This window comes from Pseudorasbora parva, chromosome 23 (assembly GCF_024679245.1).
Source record: "Pseudorasbora parva isolate DD20220531a chromosome 23, ASM2467924v1, whole genome shotgun sequence".
Taxonomy (NCBI): domain Eukaryota; kingdom Metazoa; phylum Chordata; class Actinopteri; order Cypriniformes; family Gobionidae; genus Pseudorasbora; species Pseudorasbora parva.
In genome coordinates, this window is record NC_090194.1 from 31,139,358 (window position 1) to 31,165,162 (window position 25,805).

At 37.1% G+C, this 25,805-nt stretch overlaps 2 protein-coding genes across 2 annotated transcripts; both read left to right on the plus strand.

Moving 5' to 3' along the window:
* The first annotated feature begins 290 nt into the window (after window positions 1-290).
* On the plus strand, window positions 291-11,943 carry actr1b (actin related protein 1B). The gene is made up of 11 exons (XM_067433924.1): window positions 291-493; window positions 1,377-1,441; window positions 2,069-2,144; window positions 4,240-4,365; window positions 4,824-4,948; window positions 5,034-5,250; window positions 5,375-5,467; window positions 7,394-7,568; window positions 7,655-7,716; window positions 7,796-7,836; window positions 10,337-11,943. The coding sequence occupies exons 1-11, from the start codon at window positions 446-448 to the stop codon at window positions 10,437-10,439; spliced, it is 1,131 nt and encodes a 376-aa protein (XP_067290025.1). The 5' UTR covers window positions 291-445; the 3' UTR covers window positions 10,440-11,943.
* Window positions 11,944-12,683: 740 nt separating this feature from the next.
* kctd9b (potassium channel tetramerization domain containing 9b) lies at window positions 12,684-20,371 on the plus strand. Its single transcript, XM_067432932.1, has 12 exons — window positions 12,684-12,898; window positions 12,981-13,102; window positions 13,182-13,225; window positions 13,799-13,898; window positions 15,697-15,752; window positions 15,864-15,992; window positions 16,877-16,944; window positions 17,025-17,120; window positions 17,195-17,344; window positions 19,339-19,444; window positions 19,527-19,660; window positions 19,745-20,371. The coding sequence occupies exons 1-12, from the start codon at window positions 12,851-12,853 to the stop codon at window positions 19,859-19,861; spliced, it is 1,170 nt and encodes a 389-aa protein (XP_067289033.1). The 5' UTR covers window positions 12,684-12,850; the 3' UTR covers window positions 19,862-20,371.
* Window positions 20,372-25,805: the final 5,434 nt, after the last annotated feature.

The window sequence follows — 25,805 nt, forward strand, 5'->3', positions numbered from 1 at the left end:
CTAAATAAATATGTTATATATTAAATATATACATGCATGTGTGTGTGCATGCACACATATGTAAACACGAACTATTAATTTCGGGTGCGATTAATCGCGATTAATTGATTTCCCAGCACTAATAAATACATTTATTAAATTACACACGTTAAAAAAATGTATACACTACAATTTTTATTTTGTGTACGTCTAAAGAGGTTGTCAAACTGCGCCTTCGAACTGCGCCGACTGACTATTGGCTAAATGAGCTGTCAGTCATATCCTCGTTACGTGAGTTTGATTGGCTCCCTCCACAGTGAGGTTCGGTTGACGACGCATCGCCGCTCAGCCTGTGGTTTTACTGCCAAGCAGCGACGGTTATTTTTTATTTACATGAACAGAAAATCATAAACTGTGCTTATTGCAAACGAGTTGATCGAAATACGCACACAAGCGCAGGCTGAAAATGGAGTCGTATGATATTATAGCCAACCAGCCGGTTGTGATTGATAATGTAAGTATGATGTCAGCAGCCCTCCACACCCAGTCTGTGCTAACAGGCTAAAGCTAATGCCATTGTGCCAGAGCCTGCGCTAGCCGGCCAATGCTAAGTGAGATGTGTTTAGGGTTGTATTTATTCTGCACAGTGGTGCACATCTAAACACTACATCATGTAAAGCATAACCGTGCATCTGTCTTAAATGCGTTATCCTGAGCCATTCGCTGCTCGGTATGATGCATCGGTATAAAGATGACTTGTCACTCATTTATGTGGTGCTTTTAATTAATTACTCAAATGTGAAACAAATGATTCCACTTTATTCATATTATTGAAATCTTGCAAGGCGCATGGTTGTCAAATAATATCTATCACATAAAAACCTATATTTTAGCTAGAGTTGTTATTGTTGCCAAGATGGCTGTCTGTGACCCCGCCTTGTATCTACAGCCACATTTCATAGTTTGAAATACTTTATATGAATTACAAAATTGATTTTAACAAAAGACTGGAGCAATAGATGGAGAACTGTTAAGCTTCAACCTTTAATAAGAATTAAGGTGGAAGTTCTGTTACCTCAAAGCCTCAGTGAATGAGTCACTTTGACAGGTTGCTGAAATTTGGAAAACTTAGTAAATGTTAGTGGTTTTTCAGAGAATACTGGGATGTTTTCTCACATGGTGTCTCTTCTGGAGGTTTTTGCTGGTTGAGTTTCTTGTTGCTCCCTCCAGCTTTGTCTCATGACTCAAGATCAAACAAGGAGGGATTTCATTAACTTAGATGATTCATTTACAACACATTCACTGTTTGAGCTTTTATAGTTCAAATTTAATTATTACAGTTTACATTTTGTAGTTCATATTGTAGTTTCATATTTTTTCCCCCTATTCTCTTACAGGGTTCTGGAGTTATTAAGGCTGGCTTTGCTGGAGATCAGATTCCTAAATACTGTTTCCCAAATTAGTGAGTAACAATTGAGCATTACTACATTGAAATAACCTTCAAAGTATTGGGCTCAAGCTTTGTCTCTTTAAAATAAATTAATAATTTTATTTAGCAAGGTTTCATTAAATTGATCAAAAGTGACAGTAAACACATTTATAATCTTATAAAAGATTTCTGTTTCAAATAAATGCTGTTCTTTTGAGCTTTCTAGTCAAAGAATCCTGGAAATAAATGTACCATGGTTACCACAAAAATGTTAGGCAGCACAACTGTTATCAACATTGATAGAAAAAAGAAAGAAAAATCTTCAACATCAAATCATCATATTAGAATGATTTCAGCAGAATCATGTGAAACCGAAGACTGGAGTAATGACATTGAAAATTCAGCTTTGCTACACAGGATTAAATTACTTTTTAAATGATATTAAAATAGCAAAGATATATTTTAAACTGTAATAATATTTCAAAATATTATTGTATAAATATCAGATAAATGCAAGCTTGGTGAGACTTCTTTCAAAAACAGAAAGACATCGTACAGACCCAAAACTTTTAAACTATTGTTTAAAAAAAACCAAAAGCTTTTAGTAATATAATGTGTTTTGAATGTGATGATGTATTAATGAGACTGGTTTATTTCTAGTGTGGGGCGACCCAAGCATGTTCGGGTGATGGCTGGTGCCCTTGAGGGTGATCTGTTTATTGGACCCAAAGCTGAGGTAAAACTTTTTATTTGAAGTAGTATGTGTGTTATCTTGACACTCACAATACATTACATTTCCGTAATGTGTAACAGTATTTTTGGTAGAGATGCACCGATGTATCGGCCGCCGATATTTAACGGCCAAATTTTAATCAATTAACTACCGTCGGCATATCGTCTGTAGCATGAAAAAGGCCGATATAACAAACCAGTGGTTTATTAATAAAATGCATGAAGGCACTGAGCTATATAATGTCTGTTGCATAATCCAAGATCATAATGTAATATTCCTGCTGCACTACTGTCTGCGTTTTAATGTTAATCAAAAAAAAAAGTTCCTCACTACTCTTGACTAAATAACTTTTGTAACTTTCATAAGGATTCATTTCCACTATGCGGAAAAGGCAGATGCAGTCCAGTCATAAAAATGAAATTTACTGTATAATGCGGAATGTTACGGTATTTGTCAACGCTTTGATGAATAAATAAAATGTAGGTCAGTACACCTAAATCAAATCGTTATATATACTAGTGTCTGTGAATAGTAAGCCGCAAATAGAAATGTTTCTCTGTGTGATTACCGCAGATGCGCGGTTTCCTTTTCTTTACACACACTGAAGCACTGTGTTTTTTCCGCCTCAGCCACCTCAATATATAAGGACATATAAATCCGTCTCCAGTCACATCATGAGCATTTTTTTGTTTCATTCAACAAAATCTGTCATCATATCATAAACACACAGAGGAACTCGAAGGTCTTCACGGCAACCTGTCAAAATAAAAGTTCATTTTAACAAAGTAATTTTGACTGAAATATATTAATGTTTTTAATTACGTTTCAATGTAATAACAGTATATGTATTTAACTTATACAGTGAAGAATATTCAGTGTTATTTAACGTTAAACCTACCATTGTATCTTGTTCTCTTGTATTTATGTATTTATGTTGGCCTGCTTAATGTTAAATGGATCCAGTGTATGTTCATTAGAAATTATTTGATAATGCAGCAATAAACTAGCTAGTAGGCCATATGTTAATGTATGTTTTTTTTTTTTCTATTTATTTTTATTATCTTTGCCGATTTAAAACATGATCAAAACACTATCTATTTTAATGACAATTTCAAAAATAAGAGGGAAAGTGACAAATATTGGTATCAGAATTGGCCGATAATTGTTTGTTAAAATAGGTATCGGCCCAAAAGATCCTATCGGTGCATACCTAGTATTCAGTAAATATTATATGGGGTTGATTTAAAGGGCTAGTTCACCCAAAAATGAAAATATTGTCATTACCTACTCACCCTCATGCCGTCCAAACCCGTAAGACCTTCGTTCAGCTTCGGAACACAAATTAAGATCTTTTGGATGAAATCTGAGGTTTCGAGGTCCAGAAAGGTAGTGAAGACATTGTAAAAATAGTCCATGTGACTACATTTGTTCAGCTTTAATGTTATAAAGTTATCAGAACACTTTTTGTACAAAAAAAACAACAACAATAACTAACAACTTTATTCAACAATCTCTTCTCTTTCGTGTCATTTTACTACGCGATTCACATAAGCGCCACAACGTATGCATGTGGTGATCAGCCAATAGGGAGACGCCGTTCTGCCATAAAACTCGGAAAAGCTGAATAGCCCAACAACATGAATAGCAGAAGAGAATACCTTCTTCTTCTTTTTGTTGTACGAAAACTGTTCTTGTCGCTTCATAAGATTACGGTTGAACCACTGTAGCCGCATGGCCATGGGCGATTAAAAATAAATAAAGTACTACCTTTCTGGACCTTGAAAGCGGTAATAATGTTGCAGTCAATGTGGGGTGAGAGAGCTCTTGGATATCATCAAAAATATCATAATTTGTTTTCCGAATATGAACGAAAGTCTTAAAGGGTTGGAACGATGTGATGGTGAGTAATTAACGACATAATTTTCATTTTTGGGAGAACTAAACCTGTGATGCTATTGATTAATAATATTTTGTGCTTGTCATCAGAAGACAAAATTTATTATAGCATACGAATTAAAGGGGCAGTTTTGATTTCATGCTGCCTTTAAGCTGCTTGGAATCATGTAAAAACATTGTGTTCTTCATATGTCATATGCAGGAGCACAGGGGGCTGCTGTCTGTGCGCTATCCCATGGAACACGGCATCGTGAAAGACTGGAATGACATGGAGCGAATCTGGCAGTACGTGTACTCAAAGGAACAGCTGCAGACCTTCTCTGAGGAGGTGCGGATTTAATTTATCTTCATTTTGATTGTATTAATCATCACCAATCAATTATTGTAGTATTTATTAATTCTTTAAATTAGCTTTTATATATTTTAGTTACCATTTTAGTTTGACTAATTTTGCTATGAAGTTTTGTTTTTTATATATTTGTTTTTGCTTATTTGAAATATTTCAGTTTGGCTTTTTTTTTTTTGTGCTTCAACATAGCTTACTTATTTCTGTTAGTGTTCAAGGAAACAATTTAAGTTAAACGTTTTTATCTAATAATTATTTTTGGATAAATTAATAAATACAATTTTAACCTTAAATAACCTTTTTATCAAATGTTTATATTGTTTTATATTAAGTTTTTCTATATATATATATATATAATATAGCAGCTTTATTTTCTTATTTTTAAGATTTGTACTTGTGCTATATTGTCCAGACATTTATATATTTTATGTATCTTTCAGCATCCTGTACTGTTGACTGAAGCACCACTGAATCCCAGTAAAAACCGTGAACGGGCGGCAGAGGTTTTCTTCGAGACCTTCAACGTGCCGGCGCTGTTTATCTCCATGCAGGCGGTGCTCAGTTTGTGAGTTCAGAGCTTTTGGTGTCCTCCTTCCTGATATCACGCCTCATATTCCCTCTCTCATGCAAACTTGTTTCCTGCCTGACAGATACGCCACGGGCCGAACCACAGGTGTGGTCCTGGATGCTGGGGATGGTGTGACACATGCTGTCCCAATATACGAGGGGTTCGCCATTCCACATTCCATTATGCGTGTGGACATCGCCGGACGCGACGTCTCCCGATACCTTCGCCTCCTCCTGCGCAAGGAAGGCTACGATTTCCACACTTCTGCAGAGTTCGAGGTCGTTCGTACCGTCAAGGAGGTACGAGAATCTACGTCTGGGTTTATATGACATGTTCTTGGCGGTTACTTCATAATGACAATTATGATCTAGATGTTTCATGTTGAATAAACTATAAAAAAATGCTGTTCTATTTGCTTTCCAGAGAGCCTGCTACCTTTCCCTCAACCCCCAGAAGGATGAAACTTTAGAAACTGAAAAAGCACAATACACCCTACCCGACGGAAGCACTCTAGATGTAAGAATCACATTACCAGCAGATGATGTATGCAAAATGGTAGGGGCGTGATGATATTAAAATGTGACTAGATTTCTCGTCGAGTGAAAAGCCGTTTGGCGGTATCGCAAGCGTGAGTGGGAAATTAGCATAGAAAATGCCACCGCTACTTTTACATTAAATCGTCCACTGAGGCTTTGATTTTTCTTATAGAAATAAAAGCCATTTAATTCAGTTGGAAAACGCTCGCTTCAGTTGTAAACTATTGTATGTGTCCAGTCATGAATTTTGTCATTAAGGATTTCTTAAAAATACTCGTGAGCTCAGCGTCTTGCCACACCCCAACTAAATGGTCATAAAATTATGTATCATATCCTAGTTTTATTGAAGTTCAGTAGTTTCAGGTTCAAGTCAAAATTAAAAGGCATTCATAACCTTCCATAATGTGGCATTTTTTTCTTCTTTGGAAAAAAAAATGCATTGTTAGAAAAAAAATGCGTTGTTGCATGAATAGTTCCATCCTGACGTGGTCATACTCAATTCTAGTCAGAATATGAGTCTGATACTGCTCCATTGGGCTGTGATTATGGGGCGTTTCAACCGAACCAGGAAAGCCTCAATTGGATAGACCTACAACCAATCAGAGCAACGAAGCGACGCATAACGTTAGTTGTCAAAAGTCAACAGAACTTGTTGCCAAGTCTGCCGTTTTCCCGAAGGTTGTTTTCCACGTCCGTGGGTTGAAGTGAATCAACCTCAATTATGTTAATATAAACCCAGGAATGTGAATTTTAGCAGGCAACCTTGCCAAAATAACACATTTTACCCCCAAACGCCTTTTTTTTTTCTTCTGGAGAACCCCAGAAGGATTTTTAGGCTTTTTAGATTTTGGAGGGTTTAAATCGATTTCTCTGCTGCGGTCGAGTTGGGCTCTGCGCTTTCTGCCATCTTCACTGCAAGACGCGTCAACATTCAGCTGTGTCTGACAGTGCGACTCCTGTGACCTGTCACCCTCATATGCGCGAGTGTGCCCATTAGCAAAGCAGACAGCCTCTACTACCCCGGGTGTTTTTTCCCCACTTGCTGCATATGCATATACAAACATATACAAACAAGCTCTCCGTTTAGGATTAGAACAAATTCAGCAAAGCGCAATTGATTACGTTACTGTCCATCATCATCTAAAGCCCTCCACCAGTTTCATTGGTCTGAACCATAGACCGTAAAAAAATATTAATGACACGACATCATCTGTTTCCGCTTGGCAGATTTGAAGCTTTCAGGCAGCCTGCACAGCGCTTACATCTTGGGACTGAATCTGCGCAGTAGTGATTTCGGGACCGAAGTAGAGCAGGAAGTACAGCTGCAATATCAAAAGCCCGCCCACACGCACAGATGCAGAACATTATTATATTATGTTATGTTAAATAATTATGTTGGTGTGAAATAAACAGTTATGGACATGTAGAAATTAAAGCTAAAGCTCTAAAACTAAACTTATTTTAAAAACACTTGAAATTAAATCATTGTGATGATAACTGCCTTCAGTGACATAAACTAAATTTGGGGAAAAAATATTTTAAGTGTACTTTTATTATTTAGTTTGCCTCGCGTCCATTAGAAAACACGAAGGGGCGGCTACACTGGGACCGGTCACCGGGGGGCGATCAAGGCGCGAAAGCTTCAGTTTCTGAGAGGGGTACTGCAGGCTTGGTCTGAACAGTTTCTGTTCAGGCATAATTACTCCTCTATGGATCAAGTCCAGACCGAACTGCCCGAGCTCAAATGTTGTGGGCGGATCTAAGTTCGGCTGGCATCCAGGCTAGAATTGTTCAAGACGACACCAGAATTGTGTATTAAGAAAGTTAATAGTGTCACTTTTCAATTTCAAATTGACTGGCCAGTTTTCATGTAAACCAGTGTTACTCACAGCTGTTTGTCTCACAGATCGGCCCAGCGCGGTTCAGGGCTCCAGAGCTTCTCTTCAGGCCTGATCTGATTGGAGATGAGAGTGAGGGTATTCATGAGGTGTTGGCCTTCGCCATTCAGAAGTCAGACATGGATCTCCGACGCACCCTCTTCTCAAACATAGTGCTGTCTGGCGGCTCAACACTCCTCAAAGGTAGAGCGAATATATCAGTCGAGAGATCTTCTTTCAGTTCCCCATCCAGAGGCAAAACTCAAAGTCTGTCTTCTTGGTTCTCGCAGGTTTTGGAGACCGGTTGTTAAGCGAAGTGAAGAAACTCGCACCCAAAGATGTTAAAATTAAGGTGACTGCCACATCTAAGAAAAGCTTGCTTGACATGAGAGAACTGTGTAGCTAAATAATGATTTTTCTCCTTGTTTCAGATATCTGCACCACAGGAGAGACTTTATTCCACATGGATAGGGTAAGAACAAAGTTTTTTACTGTTCAAAAGTTTGGGGTCAGTATTTTTTTTATTTTAAGAAATTTATACTTTTATTAGGTGCTGTCAGAATTCCTTGATTAAATTAAATACCATTTTTTCCGGACTAAAAGTCACACTTTTTTTCATAGTTTGGCTGGTCCTGCGACTTGTATATCAAATTGAATTCATACTGACAAGATTAAACGTATAGCCACGAGAGGGTGCTCTATGCTGCTCCTGTAGCCTACCCCTGAAAAAAATAACTGAAAACAGAAAGAAAAAAACTCCTAACTGAAATATTAACTTAAAGACAACAACTTTGAAAGACTGAACACAAACAAAATGCCCCATAAAGAAAATCTTATTCTGCAAATTACAAACTGCATGTAGTAAAATATGCAGCCAAAACACGATTCACTCCCGGCAGAGAGTTCAAGCATCTATGGACTCGTTCCTTCAGCTCTGGCCATCTTGCTTACAGTCCGCGATTAGCTTTCTTTGTTTTCTTCATTACAGTTAAAGTAACATCTGCTTTTTGCCAGTCCCTCATAAGTTTCTCACTCACTTCAAACTTTCTTTCTTCTGCTTGGTTATGCATGCGCGCGCGGATCCCGCTCTGCTTCTGCCCTTATGCGACTTATAGTCCAGTGCGACTTATATATGTTTTTTTTCCTCATGACGCATTTTTTGACTGATGAGACTTATACTCCAGAGTGACTTATAGTCCGGAAAATAGGGTACTCAAAATACCGGAAGTGGCGCATTCCACTGAGGAGAATTCATGAACCGTGCTATTAGACCGTTTTTTAAAGGCTGCATGATGTTTTAATGATAGCATAGTTCTATAATCTGGGAACGCAATATGCGCCATTTAATCTGATTTGTTAGTTAAATGATTATAAACCTACACCAATACAAGAGAATACATTATGTTTCTTAATATACAACCTGTTCATCGTGATTTCAAAATAAAATTTAACCCCTCGAGTTTGAATGTTTTGATGTCAGCGTGTTCTTGTTCATCGACTGTAGCATTTCTATCATAACGATGTGGCCAGATATTAAAAATTAAGTGAACATTTGAATTAAACATATGTTGATTGTCCAATATTAACCAAGGATTTGATCTGCTGTAAAGTGTAGCAATTCCAGTAGTCCGTACCAATACCATACAAATTTGACGTTACTCTGTACCAATTTCTGTACCACAGCAAAATGTTTTATTTTTTATTTTATTTAACTATTTAAAGGTGCACTATGTAGTATTTTTGCAGTAAAATATCCAAAAACCACTAGGTCAGTGTTATATATTTTGTTCAGTTGAGTACTTACAATATCCCAAATGTTTTCAACTATTTGTAAATTGTGAGAAAATTGCTATTTTAACTAAGGAGCTGGGATGTCTGAGCATAGTGTCTGAGGGAGTCGCCTGTCAATCGCGTCATATCTGCGTTACTCTGTTTTTTTTTTTGGCAGAAGCATTTTTCTCTTAGCAGTGTAAACAAGTCACAGCAGCGCTGAGCGTACGCACAGAGTAACGTCATAACATCATTTTAAACACACTTAAATGTATCTAATACGATAAACTGAGCTGCTTTACCTTATACTCATGACCGGAAAAAGCGGAAATACCATAGCATAGTATGCTACAGCGGCGAGAGTTGTCTTTAACGAGCCAAAGAGAACGCACGTCACGCCTCTCCTCATCAGTTTGCACTGGTTGCCAATGGCCGCTCGCATCAAATTCAAAGCACTGGTGCTTGCCTACAAAGCATCCACCGGCTCTGCACCATTATACCTAGACTCGCTTGTTCAGACTTACATACCCTCCAGAAGCTTGCGTTCTGCAAGTGAACAACACCTCGTGGTTCTATCCCAAAGAGGCATGAAATCTCTCTCACGGACCTTTTCCTGGACCGTTCCCACCTGGTGGAATGACCTGCCGATCTTAATTCATGCAGCTGAATCTGTAGCCATTTTCAAAAAGCATCTTAAGACACATCTTTTCCAACGGCACCTGACCAATAAAGACTAGCACTTAACTATCCAATTATGTTTCCTGTTTGTTTGTCTAAAAAAAATGTTTTTGTGTGTACCGTGCTCGATTAACTGAGACTTTTTTTTCAGCACCTGCAGGTTGTTGCCCTTGTTATTCCACAAAATTGAATGACCTCACAGTAATGTCTCACTTTAATCTACTTAAACACATAAATTGAATGAATATGACTAATAATGATGTATAAATAGGCATACAAGTTAAAGCTATTAGCAGTTTTTGTAACACAATCAAGTAGCCACCACACTAATTAAAACACACAAAATAACAGTGAAAATAAAGTGGCATTTTGGGGTTATGGAAACAACAGTTAGCATGACGAATACACAGTTCATCGAGAAAAGTCTTCTTATCTTCCCCATACTTTTGAACAGTGGTTTATGTATTCTTTTTTAAAAATGTTTGGGTGTATTTTATGGTGTTTTTCCCTCATGCTTTATATAGGGGCTCTATCCTTGCTTCACTCGACACCTTTAAGAAGATGTGGGTCTCCAAGAAAGAATACGAGGAAGATCGCGCCCGTGCCATCCACCGGAAGACTTTTTAATGGGGTTTAAGGCCACCAGCCTCCCTGATCTCTGCGGTTTCACATCCCTCTCTTCTCTCGCTTGGCCTCCCTCTGTTACCCTCCCTCCCTACCCACCCGTCCCAACAGGGACCCTGCCGGGCCTCCCATCCGCAGCTAAGGCATGCCTTCCGTGTCCTCTGCCCAGCTTTCGTTCGGGACACCCGTCGAGCGGGACTGGGGCAGGATGCGACCGGGCCTCCCTTGCCCGTTTTGCACCCATCAAACATCAAAAAACTCCCGGCTTTTCAGGGCATCAGTCAATACTGTTAACTATTGTTTCATTTAAAGCCAATGCTTTAGTCCTGCGCTTAGATATTTATTACACTATTTACCCTGCCCTGTATGATATTGTCATATCTATTCTAATGAAGGTGAATGTTTTACTCTGTTGTAAGAATTTCATTCCAGAACCGAAGAGGTCGAAGTTGTCACAGTCAACATAGTATTTTTATTCTTATTCGTTTGACACTTTTTGCGGCGTTGACGACGAACGTATACAATAGAAATGGCATCGCTCACCACTACAACAATTCACTGTAATGGACACTACTGTGTTTCCTGTCCGCGTCCCTCCCCTTGACCGTCTCGAGGCTGAAACCACTCAAGGGAACTTGATAATGTATACTGAAATACAATATACACGGTAGATAGCTAGGTTTATCGCTGCTTGAAATGTCGACAAGTGTTACTATTAGTATACAGCACATTTTTATGTGGAATCATCGGTTTATGAAAAGGGGCGGCTGTAAAGAACCATTTTGAGTTGTTTACTGTCTTTTTGTTGAAATGTTCCCCTCAGAATTATGTTTTTCAGCTTTAAGTTGTCGAGCATAATCGTTACCGCACATATGCGAGCATTAGCCCTTTTGAGTTGACATTTCACATTTCCCATTGTTCTCATATTGTTAACTCCAGAGCTGTTGACTGAAGCTTTAATGAAGTCGTCCAGTAAGTTTTACATTGCCATAAGACGTCTCATTGTGGCACGATTTAGATGTACATTCAGACACTCCCAGATCCCAGATTAGTGCATGAAATCAACAGGACGACTGAGATTGTGTGTTATCAGTGTAAATCTCATTGACGTGGATCTAGAAGACAGAGGGTGGCCGAATGGATTTAGAAGCTCTTCTGGCACTAGTGTTGCTGTAGTGTTTGTTGAAAGAGAGCTGCTCTCTATTGGGATGATGGGTAGCAGGGTTGCATTTAAGTCCACTTTGTCCAACCTAAGATTCGCCTTACTCCAATGTCGTCATTGGAAAGTCAGAGCATCTTGGTTGTTTTTCTTTTTAAAGATATAGAAATATCATCATAAGCCTTGTGTACAGTGGGTTGCTATTCAAAACTGTTAAAAAACAAAACAAAAACAAACAAAAAATAAATGACAGAAAGGACTAAAATGTACAAACCTGTTTCTTCAATTGTTGCTTTTTCTTTTAATTTTGTAAATTCAGTATGATAAATAAATTAATGATGTCTGAAATGAGCTTCTGTCCGTTTTTGTCAGCTTGTGCATTCTTGCTGATGTTGTCAACACTGGTTTTCAAGACTGCTGAATTTTGTCACATTTAAGTGGTTTTACATGGTATGACATTTTTAATACACCCGAAACTCCTCTTTCTTGGGCTCCCTGAATATACAATCCTATGATTATTTAATGACATTTTGGAGTTAGTTGCTGTTAGTCAAATATTGTGAAAGTCATTAAATTAAACTTATTCTATAAAGGTGCAAGTATCTAAATTACCACGTGATCAGGTCATCCATGTGTTGGTTCGTCAGCGGTCTTGGCGATATTTTTTCTTGAAAGAATCAAACGAGAGAAAGGTAAGTAGTTGTCCCAGAACATGACATGTTCAGTAGAGCATGACAATAATATTTTCCAACATATGTTAAAAAAAATATATAGACTAACAAATAGAAAAAAATATGAAGTATAATATATAAATAATATGATATATAAAATAATACAAGTAAAAGTATCTCGAGAAAAAAAAAATCATCATACAAATAGCATAAAAGCGTTTTACTTTACTTTTTTTTTAACCCATATAGTAACTCAATATAATTTTTAATCTTTATCTGGAATGTCAAGAAGTTTTGAGAATTTTCTTTTAATTTACGAAATTATTTAGACTCCTCGTACCTGACCAATCAGAGGCGACGCGCAGTCCTCTAATCCCGCCCACCGTCCAGTGTTCTGTTCATGTTTCCAAAGACCTTCCCTGCCCTGCTGCGCTCCGTTTTCGAAGTCTCTAATTGGCTGCTGCTGCAGTCATTACGGAAGTAAACAGCCTTTGCAATAATCGGAAATGCTTTGATGATTTACAGTAACGTAAAGTTGAAACAATATAAATAAACACCGAATAGTCACCTTACAACCCTTAGATATGAGAAGAGTCACGCTGTTTGTAAATGGAACCTCACACAATGGGAAGGTGTGTATGCGTTGTTATCTATTGTCAAGATATTGCTGAATAAATAGCATTGCTCTGTTGCTCCATTCTTGGCTTTTATCAGGTGGTGGCTGTTTATGGAACTCTTGCTGATCTACTGTCTGTTGCAAGCACAAAATTTGGAATAAAAGCTGCCAACATATACAATGGGAAAGGAGGTCTTATCGATGATATAGCCCTCATCAGGTAAGAACAATAACTAGTTATCTTATGTTTATTTACATTATCATAAACATAAAACATTTGCTGTTGAATCTGTTAACAGAGATGATGATGTCTTGTATATATCGGATGGAGACTCTTTTGTTGGTGAGTTTAAAATTATAACATCTTTTTGGTCTTAAGATCTGTTTTCAGTGGCCTTAAAGGGGTAGTTCATCCAAAAATGATATCAGAGTTATATTAAAAAAATGTCCTGGCTATTCCAAGCTTTATAATGGAGTTAATAAAGGTCTGCTGAAGTGAAGAAAAATATCCACATTTAAAACTTTACACACTGTCATCACTAACTTCCGCTGACTGCTGAACACGCATTCACAGACTGGCGTTCCAGCGCATGATGTAAGAAGCTCTGGTGAGATCGAATATGTTAGTTCTCACTAGAACCAAGTTTTGTTTCGCTCTATCCTTTGTGCTTCTGCATTTGGAGCACTTTTATAATGGATTGATGAACTTTTATGGGCTTCAGAACAGAAACAGCCATTCACTGCCCTAATAAAGCTTGGAAGAGCCAGGACATTTTTTATGTAACTCTGATTATATTCGTCTGAAAGAAGAATGTCTTATGCACCTAGGATGACTTGAGGGTGAGTAAATCATGGGCAAATACATTTTTTGGGTTGAACTAACCCTTTAATCTGTTCATTTGATCATGTCCCACAGATCCACCAAATAACCCAGACAGTCCGCATGAGTTTCATTCCTGGGCGCACACAGATTGGATCACCCTCAATGTGGGAGGCCGACGGTTCACAACCACACGGTGATGTCTGCACACAAAACAGATCATCACACTAATAATCTCATAACTGTAATCCTAATCCATCATCTGTCCTAAGGCATTACAAACTATTATTTTCTTTGCATGATTTTCATTACAATGAATGAACCTATATTTATGAATTCTTGTTACAGTAATGTGAAATGAAATATATTATTTAAATTAAATGATTGAAATTATATTAATAGCAATACATGTTTAATTAACAGCAATGAATAATAATCGCATTAATAGCATCTAACATAAAAGGTTGCATGCATATAATATACCGGTATGTATGCATATACTGTATATTAATGCACACATTCTATAAACACAAACTTGTATGTTAGATTCAATTAATTGATTTTTTAGCATTAAGTTGTATAAATTCATATAAATAATATTTTTAATTTATTGTTTTATTGTCATGTCTTTAAATTTTCTAATGTACATAAAAAAATATTGTTTCTAACTTTATTCTAGCATATAATCATCATCACAGAGAATAATGGAAATTATTTTGTTAAAAGGAAAATGTCTGAATACATTACAGTATTGATAATGTTTTTGGAGAATGTGAATCTTATTTTATTAATGCACTCATTTTTTTATTAATGCACTCAAAATTCATTTTTTTTTATTAAAGTGTCTATCCTTACAAATCATTCAGCAAACACATTGATGGCTCAAAAATCTGCATTCTCCACTGAGCGCCATTTAAATCCCACAATTTTTCTGTTTTATTGCGCGCACACACACACACACACACACACACACACACACACACACACACACACACACACACACACGTGTATGTAATAAACGATTATAAAAATGTAATGTCATTGCAAATGACTCCCTGATTCTGCCTGAAAAAAGTAACACATACCACATGACTAGATCACAGTATTGTTTCTTAAATAATGGCACAAGAGAAAGTCAGTAGCCATTGAATTAAAAGTTTACAGTAGAGAAAATAAAAAACAATTATTTCTCATTGATGAAAATCTTATTTTATTAAAGGTGCACTATGTAGTATTTTTGCAGTAAAATATCCAAAAACCACTAGGCCAGTGTTAGATATATTGTTCAGTTGAGTTCTTACAATATCCCAAATGTTTCAAACTATTTGTAAATTGTGAGAAAATTGTTATTTTAACCAGGGACCCGGGACATCTGAGGGAGTTGCCTGTCAACTGCGTCTCATCTGCATTACCCTCGGTTTATTTTGCAGAAACGCTTTTCTCTTAGCAGTGTGAACAAATGTCACAGCAGCCGCTAAGCGAACGCACAGAGTAAAGTCATAACATCATTTTAAACACACTTAAATGTATCTAATATGATAAACAGAGCTGCTTTACCTTATACTCATGACCGGAAAAAGCAGAAATGGCGCCGGCGGCTGTGTCCCGTCATAATAAAAGTCCCGCTGCTCGTGAGCCGTGTGTTTGTGTAACAATCGCTCCAACGGCCTTGCTCAGCTCCTCAACACTCGGTCCTTCTCTGCTTTACACTACAGTAACGTTAATAATCACATCCATGACCAAGACCACATGTCCCAAGATTCTGAGCTCAAACTTGGCGTCATAAAAACTATGCCTTTGTTTTGAATAGGTGCCCTCTAACGGATGGAAAAGTTACATAGTGTAGATTTAATTCAAATTAATATTGTTTTTTATTTATGTATGTATTTACAATAAATACGTTTGTGACATTCACCCACTCAACCCATTTAATCCGCTCTACAGCTGCTCTGTGTGATGAATTTAACACTTCAACACTTTCCTTTAATTTTTAGGAGCACTTTGGTCAAAGAACCGGAGAGCATGTTGGCTCACATGTTCAGAGACAAAGGTAAGCACTGATCTGATATTGTTTTTTATCTAATGTTCAAAGGTTTGCTCGTACATGTGCTGCATGTATTCATACTGCAGTTTTAAAAAAAAATCTTTTGTCTCCTGGCAGATGTTTGGGGAAACAAACAGGACGAGCAAGGGGCGTATCTCATTGATCGGAGTCCAGATTACTTTGAGCCCATATTAAACTACCTGAGACATGGACAGCTCATTATCAATGATGGCATCAATCGGCTGGGTAAGAGGCATGAAAATGAAAGAAGAAACGTATTCCTCCCATTTGATTTGTTCCTGATGTCCACTTAGAATGTCAGGCAAGGTTTTTATGCGCCAAACAACATTTATTTTTCCATGAGCATTTTCCACTCTCTTTCTGACCTTTACCCTACATCCGAAATCGAATACTTCCCTATATCAGGCGAAAAACTATAGGGGAAATGCAGTGGTGGAATGTAACGAAATACAAATACTTCGTTACTTTACTTACGCACATTTTTCATGTATCTGTACTTTACTTAAGTAGGATCAATATTGCATACTTTTGACGTTTACTTTTTGGGTATTCTAATAGGCGCGAGACAAACTAAACAATCAAATTACATCACAACTATTTAAAATCACAATGATTTCATTTCAGGTGTTTGTTTTTTTTCCCATAAATTTGAATTTATTTGATGCTATAAGACCCTTGTGACGTCTTGATTGACAGCTGAGATGGAAGTTGACACTGAGGCACTAACAGACTTTTTTGGGGATTTCCGGGAGGTTGTTGGAGCTTAGGCTTTCATTTCTACATTTTCATAACTGTTTTTTTCACATCGACATAATTTGTTCTCCATCTGTGAGAGTGTGGGCAGGCTTTTGATATTATGGCTCTACTTCCTGCTCTCCCAAATCTGCTCAAGATGTCAACACCTTATTCAGACGTTGACTTTTCTTCAGTGGAAGGTAGTGAAGATGCGTCATCGATATCTTTTTTTTAACGGTCTATAACTCAGACTGTATGCGATTTCGGATCCAGCATTATGTATAACCAGACTGTTTTTGCTACTGTACCTTTGTTATGATTGGCTAGCCTCTTTTCATGTTAAACGAGTACATATGGAACTCTATTTTGTACAGGTGTGCTTGAAGAAGCTCGTTTCTTTGGAATCGAACGTCTTGCTGAGCAGCTTGAAGGTGTTATTAAGGTAATAAAAAAAAGAAAAGAAATGTACATAAAGTTGACTTGGGAATAGATAACAATGATGGGTCTTTCCTCCTGCTACAGAATTCCCAGCCTCCTGAAGACCACTCGCCCATCTCCCGCAAAGAGTTTGTGCGATTTCTGCTCGCCACTCCAACTAAATCAGAACTTCGGTGTCAGGTAGGAAGCACTGCTTTTATATTTTATTCTGTGCTTTATATCAGTCCCTCAGATGCGTGAACTGTTTCTCCCAGGGGCTGAATTTCAGTGGGGCAGATCTCTCTCGTCTTGACCTTCGTTACATCAACTTCAAGATGGCCAACCTCAGCCGCTGTAACCTCACACACGCCAACCTCTGTGGTACCAACCTGGAGAGGGCAGACCTCTCAAATGCCAATCTAGATGTAGGATATACCTGTCATCCACCACAAAATCAAAAGAAAAAAAATACTAAATTACATTTTGCTTAAAGAAAATCAGGCCTATTTTCTCTCTGACACGCAGTGACGATCTGATAGCATTTAGCTTAGCCCACTAAGCCCAGTTCATTCACTATGGTACCAAACAGAGATCAAGTTAGAAGTGACCAAACACCTCCACGTTTTCCATTTAAAGGTCCCATTCTTTGTATGTTTTCGAAGCTTTGATTATGTTTACAGTGTGCAATATAACATGAGTTCATGTTTTGCGTGTAAAAAAACAGTATTTTTCACACAATTTACTTATCTGTACAGCGCTGTTTCCTCTGTCCCCGGAACATCCTCCCTCACATCTCCCCCTCTCCCCATTGACAGAAATGAGAGAGGGAGGGGGAGATGTGGGGGAGGATGTTCTCCTTTTTAATCCACTTAGAAAAGTGCCACGTTTTATTTTGTGTCACTATACTTGATCGTTCAACTATTCGTGTAACTTTATTTAAATAGGGGAAACGTGGAGGTGTTTGGTCACTTTTAACTTGATCTCTGTTTGGTACCATAGTGAATGAACTGGGCTTAGTGGGCTAAGCTAAATATATATAAAATAAATATATTTTTTTCTTTTTTTTGGGACCATTAATATTTATTTTTTGCATTATTTTTTAACAGTTTAACACAGTTGCATTACTATAATAACTTAAGTAAATTCATATTATTTCAATTCGATTTTTCACTAAACTACCATTCAAAAGTTTGGGTTTTTCAAGGTTTTAGTGTTTTAAAAAGTTAAAAAGGTTACATTTATTTGATCAAATATACTTGTATATTTTGTTTGAAGAAAATTAGGCCTATTTTTGGACCATTAAGATTTTTTGCATTATCTTAACCTTAGCACAATTGAATTACTGTAATAACTAAAATAAAAGCTATATTATTTAAATTAATTAAAAAATAATAATATTTTAAAAACATTTACTCTACTGTTTTTATCTTCTATACAGTTAGTAAATAGTAAAATGTAATTTATTGCTGTGATTTTCAGCATCATTACTCCAGTCTTCAGTGTCACGCGATCCTTCCTAAATTATTCTAATATGCTGATTTGCTGCTTAAGAAACATTTATTATTTAGTTATTTTATTCAATAAGTAACATTAAAAGTAGAATATTTTTATCATTATAAATTGATGTCATGTTTGATCAGTTTAATGTCCTTGCTGAACTTAAGTATTAAAGCTACACTGTGTAACCTTTTAAGTTTATTCTTAGCTAAAAACACTTAGTTCTTTCAAAAATATATGTGCTCATTAATGTATATTTACTTCTTTCTAGTAATAAAGTATTCTCGTAAGTTTATAATATGCCATTAAAAATACATACGGGTGAGGGGTTTGAATGCTGGTCGCCATGTTGCCCCTCCATCTTGAAAGTACATTAGCCAAAGAGGGACATACCCATAAATTCAAGCTTCACCTTTCGCGTTTTAACACTCGATGGCACCGTGTCGAATGTGAAGAGGGGGATTGCCATGTTAATTTTGGAATAAATCGGCCACCGTAGGAGTTAAAACGAAATCAGAATGGAGAGGAACAGAAACTAATATTCACTGGATAGTCATATACCTTTTCACCGCTAGATGGAGGAAAATATCACACAGTGTAGCTTTAAGAAAAACTGACCCCAAGCTTTTGAAAAGTAGTGCTTACTTGTACTATGTTACAGTACTGAGAATCAAATCAAATTTGTAAACTAATGATAATCGTCACATCGTAGAATAATGGGAACTATTAACAATAAAAGAAATTCATTCAAATGCATTACAGTAATGAGAATCTTGGATGAAAATGCACTTAATTTTTTCAATTTTTGAAGTCTTTTTATTAATGCCAAATATTATATATTTGAATTTATTTTTAATTATTTTTGGTGTTTTTGTGGCATTCACCCACTCTCACTCTCTTTGTTCCGCATGCTTTCTTCCAGGGTGCCAATTTACAGGGCGTGAAAATGCTTTGCACCAATGCAGAAGGTGCGTCTCTAAAAGGCTGTAATTTTGAAGATCCTGCAGGACTCAAAGCAAATCTAGAGGGTAAAAAGAGCACACTTGACTTCTGAACTGCTTCTCTTGGATCTCATATTCCCAGTATGTATTATCTGTAATTTCCTCACAGGTGCCAATCTAAAGGGGGTGGATATGGAGGGCAGTCAAATGACGGGTATAAACCTCCGCGTGGCCACGCTGAAGAACGCCAAACTCAAGAACTGTAACTTGCGGGGTGCCACTTTGGCAGGAACTGATCTGGAGGTGACAAACCGTTTAGTTTCTGAATCATTCTGTTTGCAGTTTGGCATGTCTGGTGTTTTTCAGTTTGGTGTTTTTGTTCAACAGAACTGTGACCTGTCCGGCTGTGACCTCCAGGAGGCGAACCTGCGGGGCTCCAACGTAAAGGGGGCCATTTTTGAGGAGATGCTGACGCCACTGCACATGTCCCAGAGTGTCAGGTAGCCGCTCATGTTCACTGATGTCCTCATTCAGTGAGACTGCGGCCTCTTCACGGAGCAGCTTTAATTAAAAACCTACCTGCAAACCTAATGACTGTCATGTGACATTAAGTCTGTTGCTATTATCGGTTGCCTCAAGAACATTTATTTTGATTTATTACATTATTATTACTGGCGTTTGCTATATTTCTCAATGCAAGTTTTTTTTTTTGTGACTTGCAATTTTATGCATTACATTTGTGCAAAGCTTCTAAATGTGTCACTGCTGGTCTGTGAACTAGACACCTGAAAATCTGTGTTATTGCATTTGATTCAGATTTAGGAATGTGGCTTTTCTGTGAATGTTCAATTTTATACCTTTTCATACATGTCGTTTTACACTGTTTTGCTCGTCTCACTGTCACATGGCTTTTTGTGGACTGTGTCTGCATGCAAAAAAGAAAACCTCAGCTAGAAGGCTGCTAGTTTGATGTCACCAGCCCTGTCAAGATCCAATAAAGTCAAACACTGGAGATTCAAAGAGGAGTTTGACTTTATTTATTGCAAGAGAAAATTGTAAAAAAAAAATATATATATATATTGTAAAAGATATTTACATATCTTTATAGATATTTTAGCATGCTTAGCATTTTGTTGCTGTCAAATCGATTTATCAAAAAAAAAAGTCTGTTTATTTCATGTGTGCATTATTTATTTATATATATATATATATATATATATATATATATATATATATATATATATATATATATATATATATATATATATATATATATATATATATATATATATATATACTCACCTAAAGGATTATTAGAAACCTTACCAATACTGTGTTTGACCCCCTTTCACCTTCAGAACTGCCTTAATTCTACGTGGCATTGATTCAACAAGGTGCTGAAAGCATTCTTTAGAAATGTTGGCCCATATTGATAGGATAGCATCTTGCAGTTGATAGAGATTTGTGGGTTGCACATCCAGGGCACAAAACTCCTCTTCCACCACATTAGAAAGATGCTCTATTGGATTGAGATCTGGTGACTGTGGGGGCCATTTTAGTACAGTGAACTCATTGTCATGTTCAAGAAACCAATTTGAAATTAGTTGAGTTTTGTAACATGGTGGATTATCCTGCTGGAAGTAGCCATCAGAGGATGGGTACATGATGGTCATAAAGGGATGGACACGGTCAGAAACAATGCTCAGGTAGGCCATGGCATTTAAACAATGCCCAATTGGCACTAAAGGGCCTAAAATGTGCCAAGAAAACATCCCCCACACCATTACACCACCACCACCAGCCTTCACAGTGGTAACAAGGCATGATGGATCCATGTTTCTTATTCTGTTTTCGCCAAATTCTGACTCTACCATCTGAATATCTCAACAGAAATCGAAACTCATCAGACCAGGCAACATTTTTCCAGTCTTCAACTGTCCAATTTTGGTGAGCTTGTGCAAATTGTAGCCTTTTTTTTCCTATTTGTAGTGGAGATGAGTGGTACCCGGTGGGGTCTTCTGCTGTTGTAGCCCATCTGCCTCAAGGTTGTGCGTGTTGTAGCTTCACAAATGCTTTCCTGCATACCTCGGTTGTAACGAGTGGTTATTTCAGTCAAAGTTGCTCTTCTATCAGCTTGAATCAGTCGGCCCATTCTCCTCTGACCTCTAGCATCAACAAGGCATTTGCGCCCACAGGACTGCCGCATTCTGGATGTTTTTCCCTTTTCACACCATTCTTTGTAAACCCTGGAAATGGTTGTGTGTGAAAATCCCAGTAACTGAGCAGATTGTGAAATACTCAGACCGGCCCGTCTGGCACCAATAACCATGCCACGCTCAAAATTGCTTAAATCACCTTTCTTTCCTATTCTGACATTCAGTTTGGAGTTCAGGAGATTGTCTTGACCAGGACCACACCCCTAAATGCATTGAAGCAACTGGCATGTGATTGGTCAATTAGATAATTGCATTAATAAGAAATTGAACAGGTGTTCCTAATAATCCTTTGAGTGTGTATGTATATATATATGTTTATACACACACACACACACACACACACACACACACACACACACACACACACACACACACACACACACACACACACACAGTGGGTACGGAAAGTATTAAGATGTCCTTAAATGTTTCACTGTGTTATATTGCAGCCATTTGCTTAAATCATTTAGTTCGTTTTTTCTCTCATTAATATACACACAGCACCCCATATTGACAGAAAAACACAGAATTGTTGACATTTTTGCAGATGTTATTAAAAAAGACAAACTGAACTATCACATGGTCCTAACTAAGTATTCAGACCATTTGCTCAGTTTTAGTAGAAGCATCCTTTTGACAAATACAGCCACAGAGTCTTTTTGGGAAAGATGCAAAAAGTTTTTCACACCTGGATTTGGGGATCCTCTGCCATTACTCCTTACAGATCCTCTCCAGTTCTGTCAGGTTGGATGGTAAACGTTGGTGGGCAGCCATCAGATTTCCGTCCAGGATTTCCGGCAGCATTTACTTTCCAATCGTCCTGTCCCTGCAGCTGAAAAAAAAAACACAGCATGATGCTGCCACCACCAGGCTTCACTGTTGGTACTGTATTGGAGTCCTTCAGGTGTTTTTTTTAGAAAACTTTAATGTGTCTTGCACTGAGGAGAGGCTTCTGTCGGGCCACTCTGCCATAAAGCCCAGACTGGTGGAGGGCTGCAGTGATGGTTGACTTTCTACAACTTTCTCCCATCTCCCGACTGCATCTCTGGAGCTCAGCCACAGTGATCTTTGGGTTCTTCTTTACCTCTCTCACAAAGGCTCTTCTCCCCCGATAGCTTGGTTTGGCTGGACGGCCAGCTCTAGGAAGGGTTCTGGTCATCCCAAACGACTTTCATTTAAGGATTATGGAGGCCATTGTGCTCTTAGGAACTTTAAGTGCAGCAGAATGTTTTTGTAACCTTGGCCAGATCTGTGCCTTGCCACAGTTCTGTCTCTGAGCTCTTCAGGCAGTTCCTTTGACCTCATGATTCTCCTTTGCTCTGACATGCACTGTGAGCTGTAAGGTCTTATATAGACAGGTGTGTGGCTTTCCTAATCAAGTACAATCCGTATAATCAAACACAGCTGGACTCAAGTCAAGGTGTAGAATCATCTCAAGGATGATCAGAAGAAATGGACAGTATCTGAGTTAAATATATGAGTGTCACAGCACAGGGTCTGAATACTTCCCAGCAAGCAATTTAGCATCTAAAAGATGTCTAATAGCCGTCTAACAGCCCAGACGTCTAGGCTAAAACAAGGCTAAACTTGGGCTTTCAGTGAAAATCGTATAGACGTCTAATCATAGCCCAAGATTAGACGACTATTGAATGACTACATATATATGTCTAATAAACAGCAAATATGGGTCTAAGCCAAAACAAGGCTAAATTTGGGCTGTCAGTGAAAAACGAATAGACGTCTAACCATAGCCCAAGGACTAGTCATCACTAGTCAAGAATACCCAAATAAAAATGTAACCCTTTTGTTGGTTTATAAAACATTGTTGGCTTTTGCATTCCTTAACTCAAACTCTGTTGCCGCTGGGAAGTCGGTCATCACGACATCTGCTAAATAAGAAACAAAACATTGCACATAAGTATTGTTGACATCATAATTGTTTACTTTATTTAAAGTAATTGTGAGGAAGTCATTCTCTTTTGCTTGAATGCGCACTAGAGCAAGGCAATAAAAGGTTAAGATACATGTATGTGACATGTTTAAAGAGATAGTCATCATTTACTCACCCTCAAGTTGTTCCAAACCTGTATGTTTTTTTCTTCTTCTGTTAAACACACACAAATATATATTTTGAAGAACGTTGGTAACCAGACATTTGATGGTAGCCATTGACTTTTATAGTAGGAAAATAAATATGGTGGAAGTCAATGGAGCCCATAAAGCTTTTGATTACCCAGATTCTTCAAAATATCTTCTTTTGTGTTCAACAGATGAAAAGAAACAACTTGAGGGCAAGTAAATTATATAACAGAATTTTCATTTTTGGGTTTAAAAGATGTTTTAGCCATTATGTTGCATTATAACAATGAGGTAGACAACTGCGAAAGCATAGAATGGTGGCCAAAGTACATTTCTGATCGTCTGCTACATTATGAACCATCCTCTTAGGTCGTCTGGGACAGGTCTGCTTTCTGTCCCCAGACTCAAAACTAAAGTGTTTATGGACAATATATCTGGAACAAACTCAAAGAAAACCTGCAGTCCTGCGGTAATTCTTAATTATTTTAAATCAAGGTAAATGATAAGGTCAAATGTTGAATACTGAATATAGCAAGTTTACTTCGCTTCAGTGCATAACAAGCGATTCAGTAGTAGGCTACAACAGAAATCATCATGATGCTGCTTTTCCATAGATCCTGGCAGAGCAGTAAACCGCCAGCAGGGGCAGCAGTGTCTCTAAAAAAAAAACCCAGAAAGTTGGTTGACGGGACGGCCGGGTTGCCCTCTACATATTCTACACCTTCTGTTTTGGGAAGAGTCTCAGCTCAGCCATGACGGTCAGCTCATCACAACAGATGAGTACTGTAGCAGACCGTGAAATCTGTTCGCCAGGATGCACTGCCAGAGTGATTTATTGGACCAGAGTGTGTGGGAAAACCATCTACACGAGCAGATGAGCAAAAATTCCTTGTTGTAATGAACTTCTGAACAGCAGTTTGGTATAACTTATGTTTACACATATACTGTGACAGTTGCCATTTTTTACAAATGATTCATGATTAATAATTTTAGAATTTTTAAAATAGTTTAAATAGTTCCGGACGAGCCGAATCCGCCGAATCACATTGAGTTGCATATTAATACGCCAAAGGTAAACTGCAACTATAAACAGACGACGGTTAATTAAGTAATTACTTTTGGCAGAATAATTGGTAACACTTTACAATAAGGGTGCACTAATATGCATTAATTCATGCTTAACTAATAGTACTTTACCTCAGTTAGTCATGTGCCTCAACAAGTAAAGTCATAACATAATGACACCTTTATAAATCATAATGATTAGCCTAATTAAAGCAGACAACTGGAAGTTAAAATACATGGCTTTGACCCCTTGTGGTAATTAACACGTTAATTTACATTATTCGTTAATATAATATGTTATTAAGGAATTAATACATTATGGCACATTTAACTAATAACGTTTTAATAATTACTTAATCTATTAATCATGATGAATTTTTATTAGTTGCTGATGCAGTAATCATTAATAAATGGGTTCGTTCACCATTAGTACATTAACTCTTTATTATCTATGCATTAGTTAAGCGTAATGCCTTTCTTAAACCTAACTTAAACAACGTAAAACTAAATGAATTTAACCTTTCGATTTTAATTCCAAATTTCTGAAACAATATGTTAAGCTCTAAAGTTTTAATCTTCTCAAAAACAGAGTTTGTTGAATAAAATGTAATAATAATAATAAATTAATAGAATAAATTAATAAATGTTATTGAAACACATAACATTTTAGTCAAAAGGTTTTTTTGCAATATTGAACATGTTAGGTCATTAGGAACTGCAGGTGGAAAGAGCATCTTCTGGTTCTTATCAGAGAAGGATTTGGTGTACTTGCACATTGTTCCTATCAAAATAACATATTTAAATAACAAGTTAATATATATATATATATATATATATATATATATATATATATATATATATATATATATATATATATATATATATATATATATATATATATTAAAGACAATAATAAACTAAACCAGTTGTGAAGCATTACATTAAAATTATAGCAGTTTATAACTCAACTACGGTGCCTTATGATGAGGTAAGTTAAAACGCTGGCTCAAATTACCCCACACTTGGCCTCATAGCTGCCATTTTGGATAAAATTGGTTAGCAAATATTTAGGCCAATATTTAGCTAAA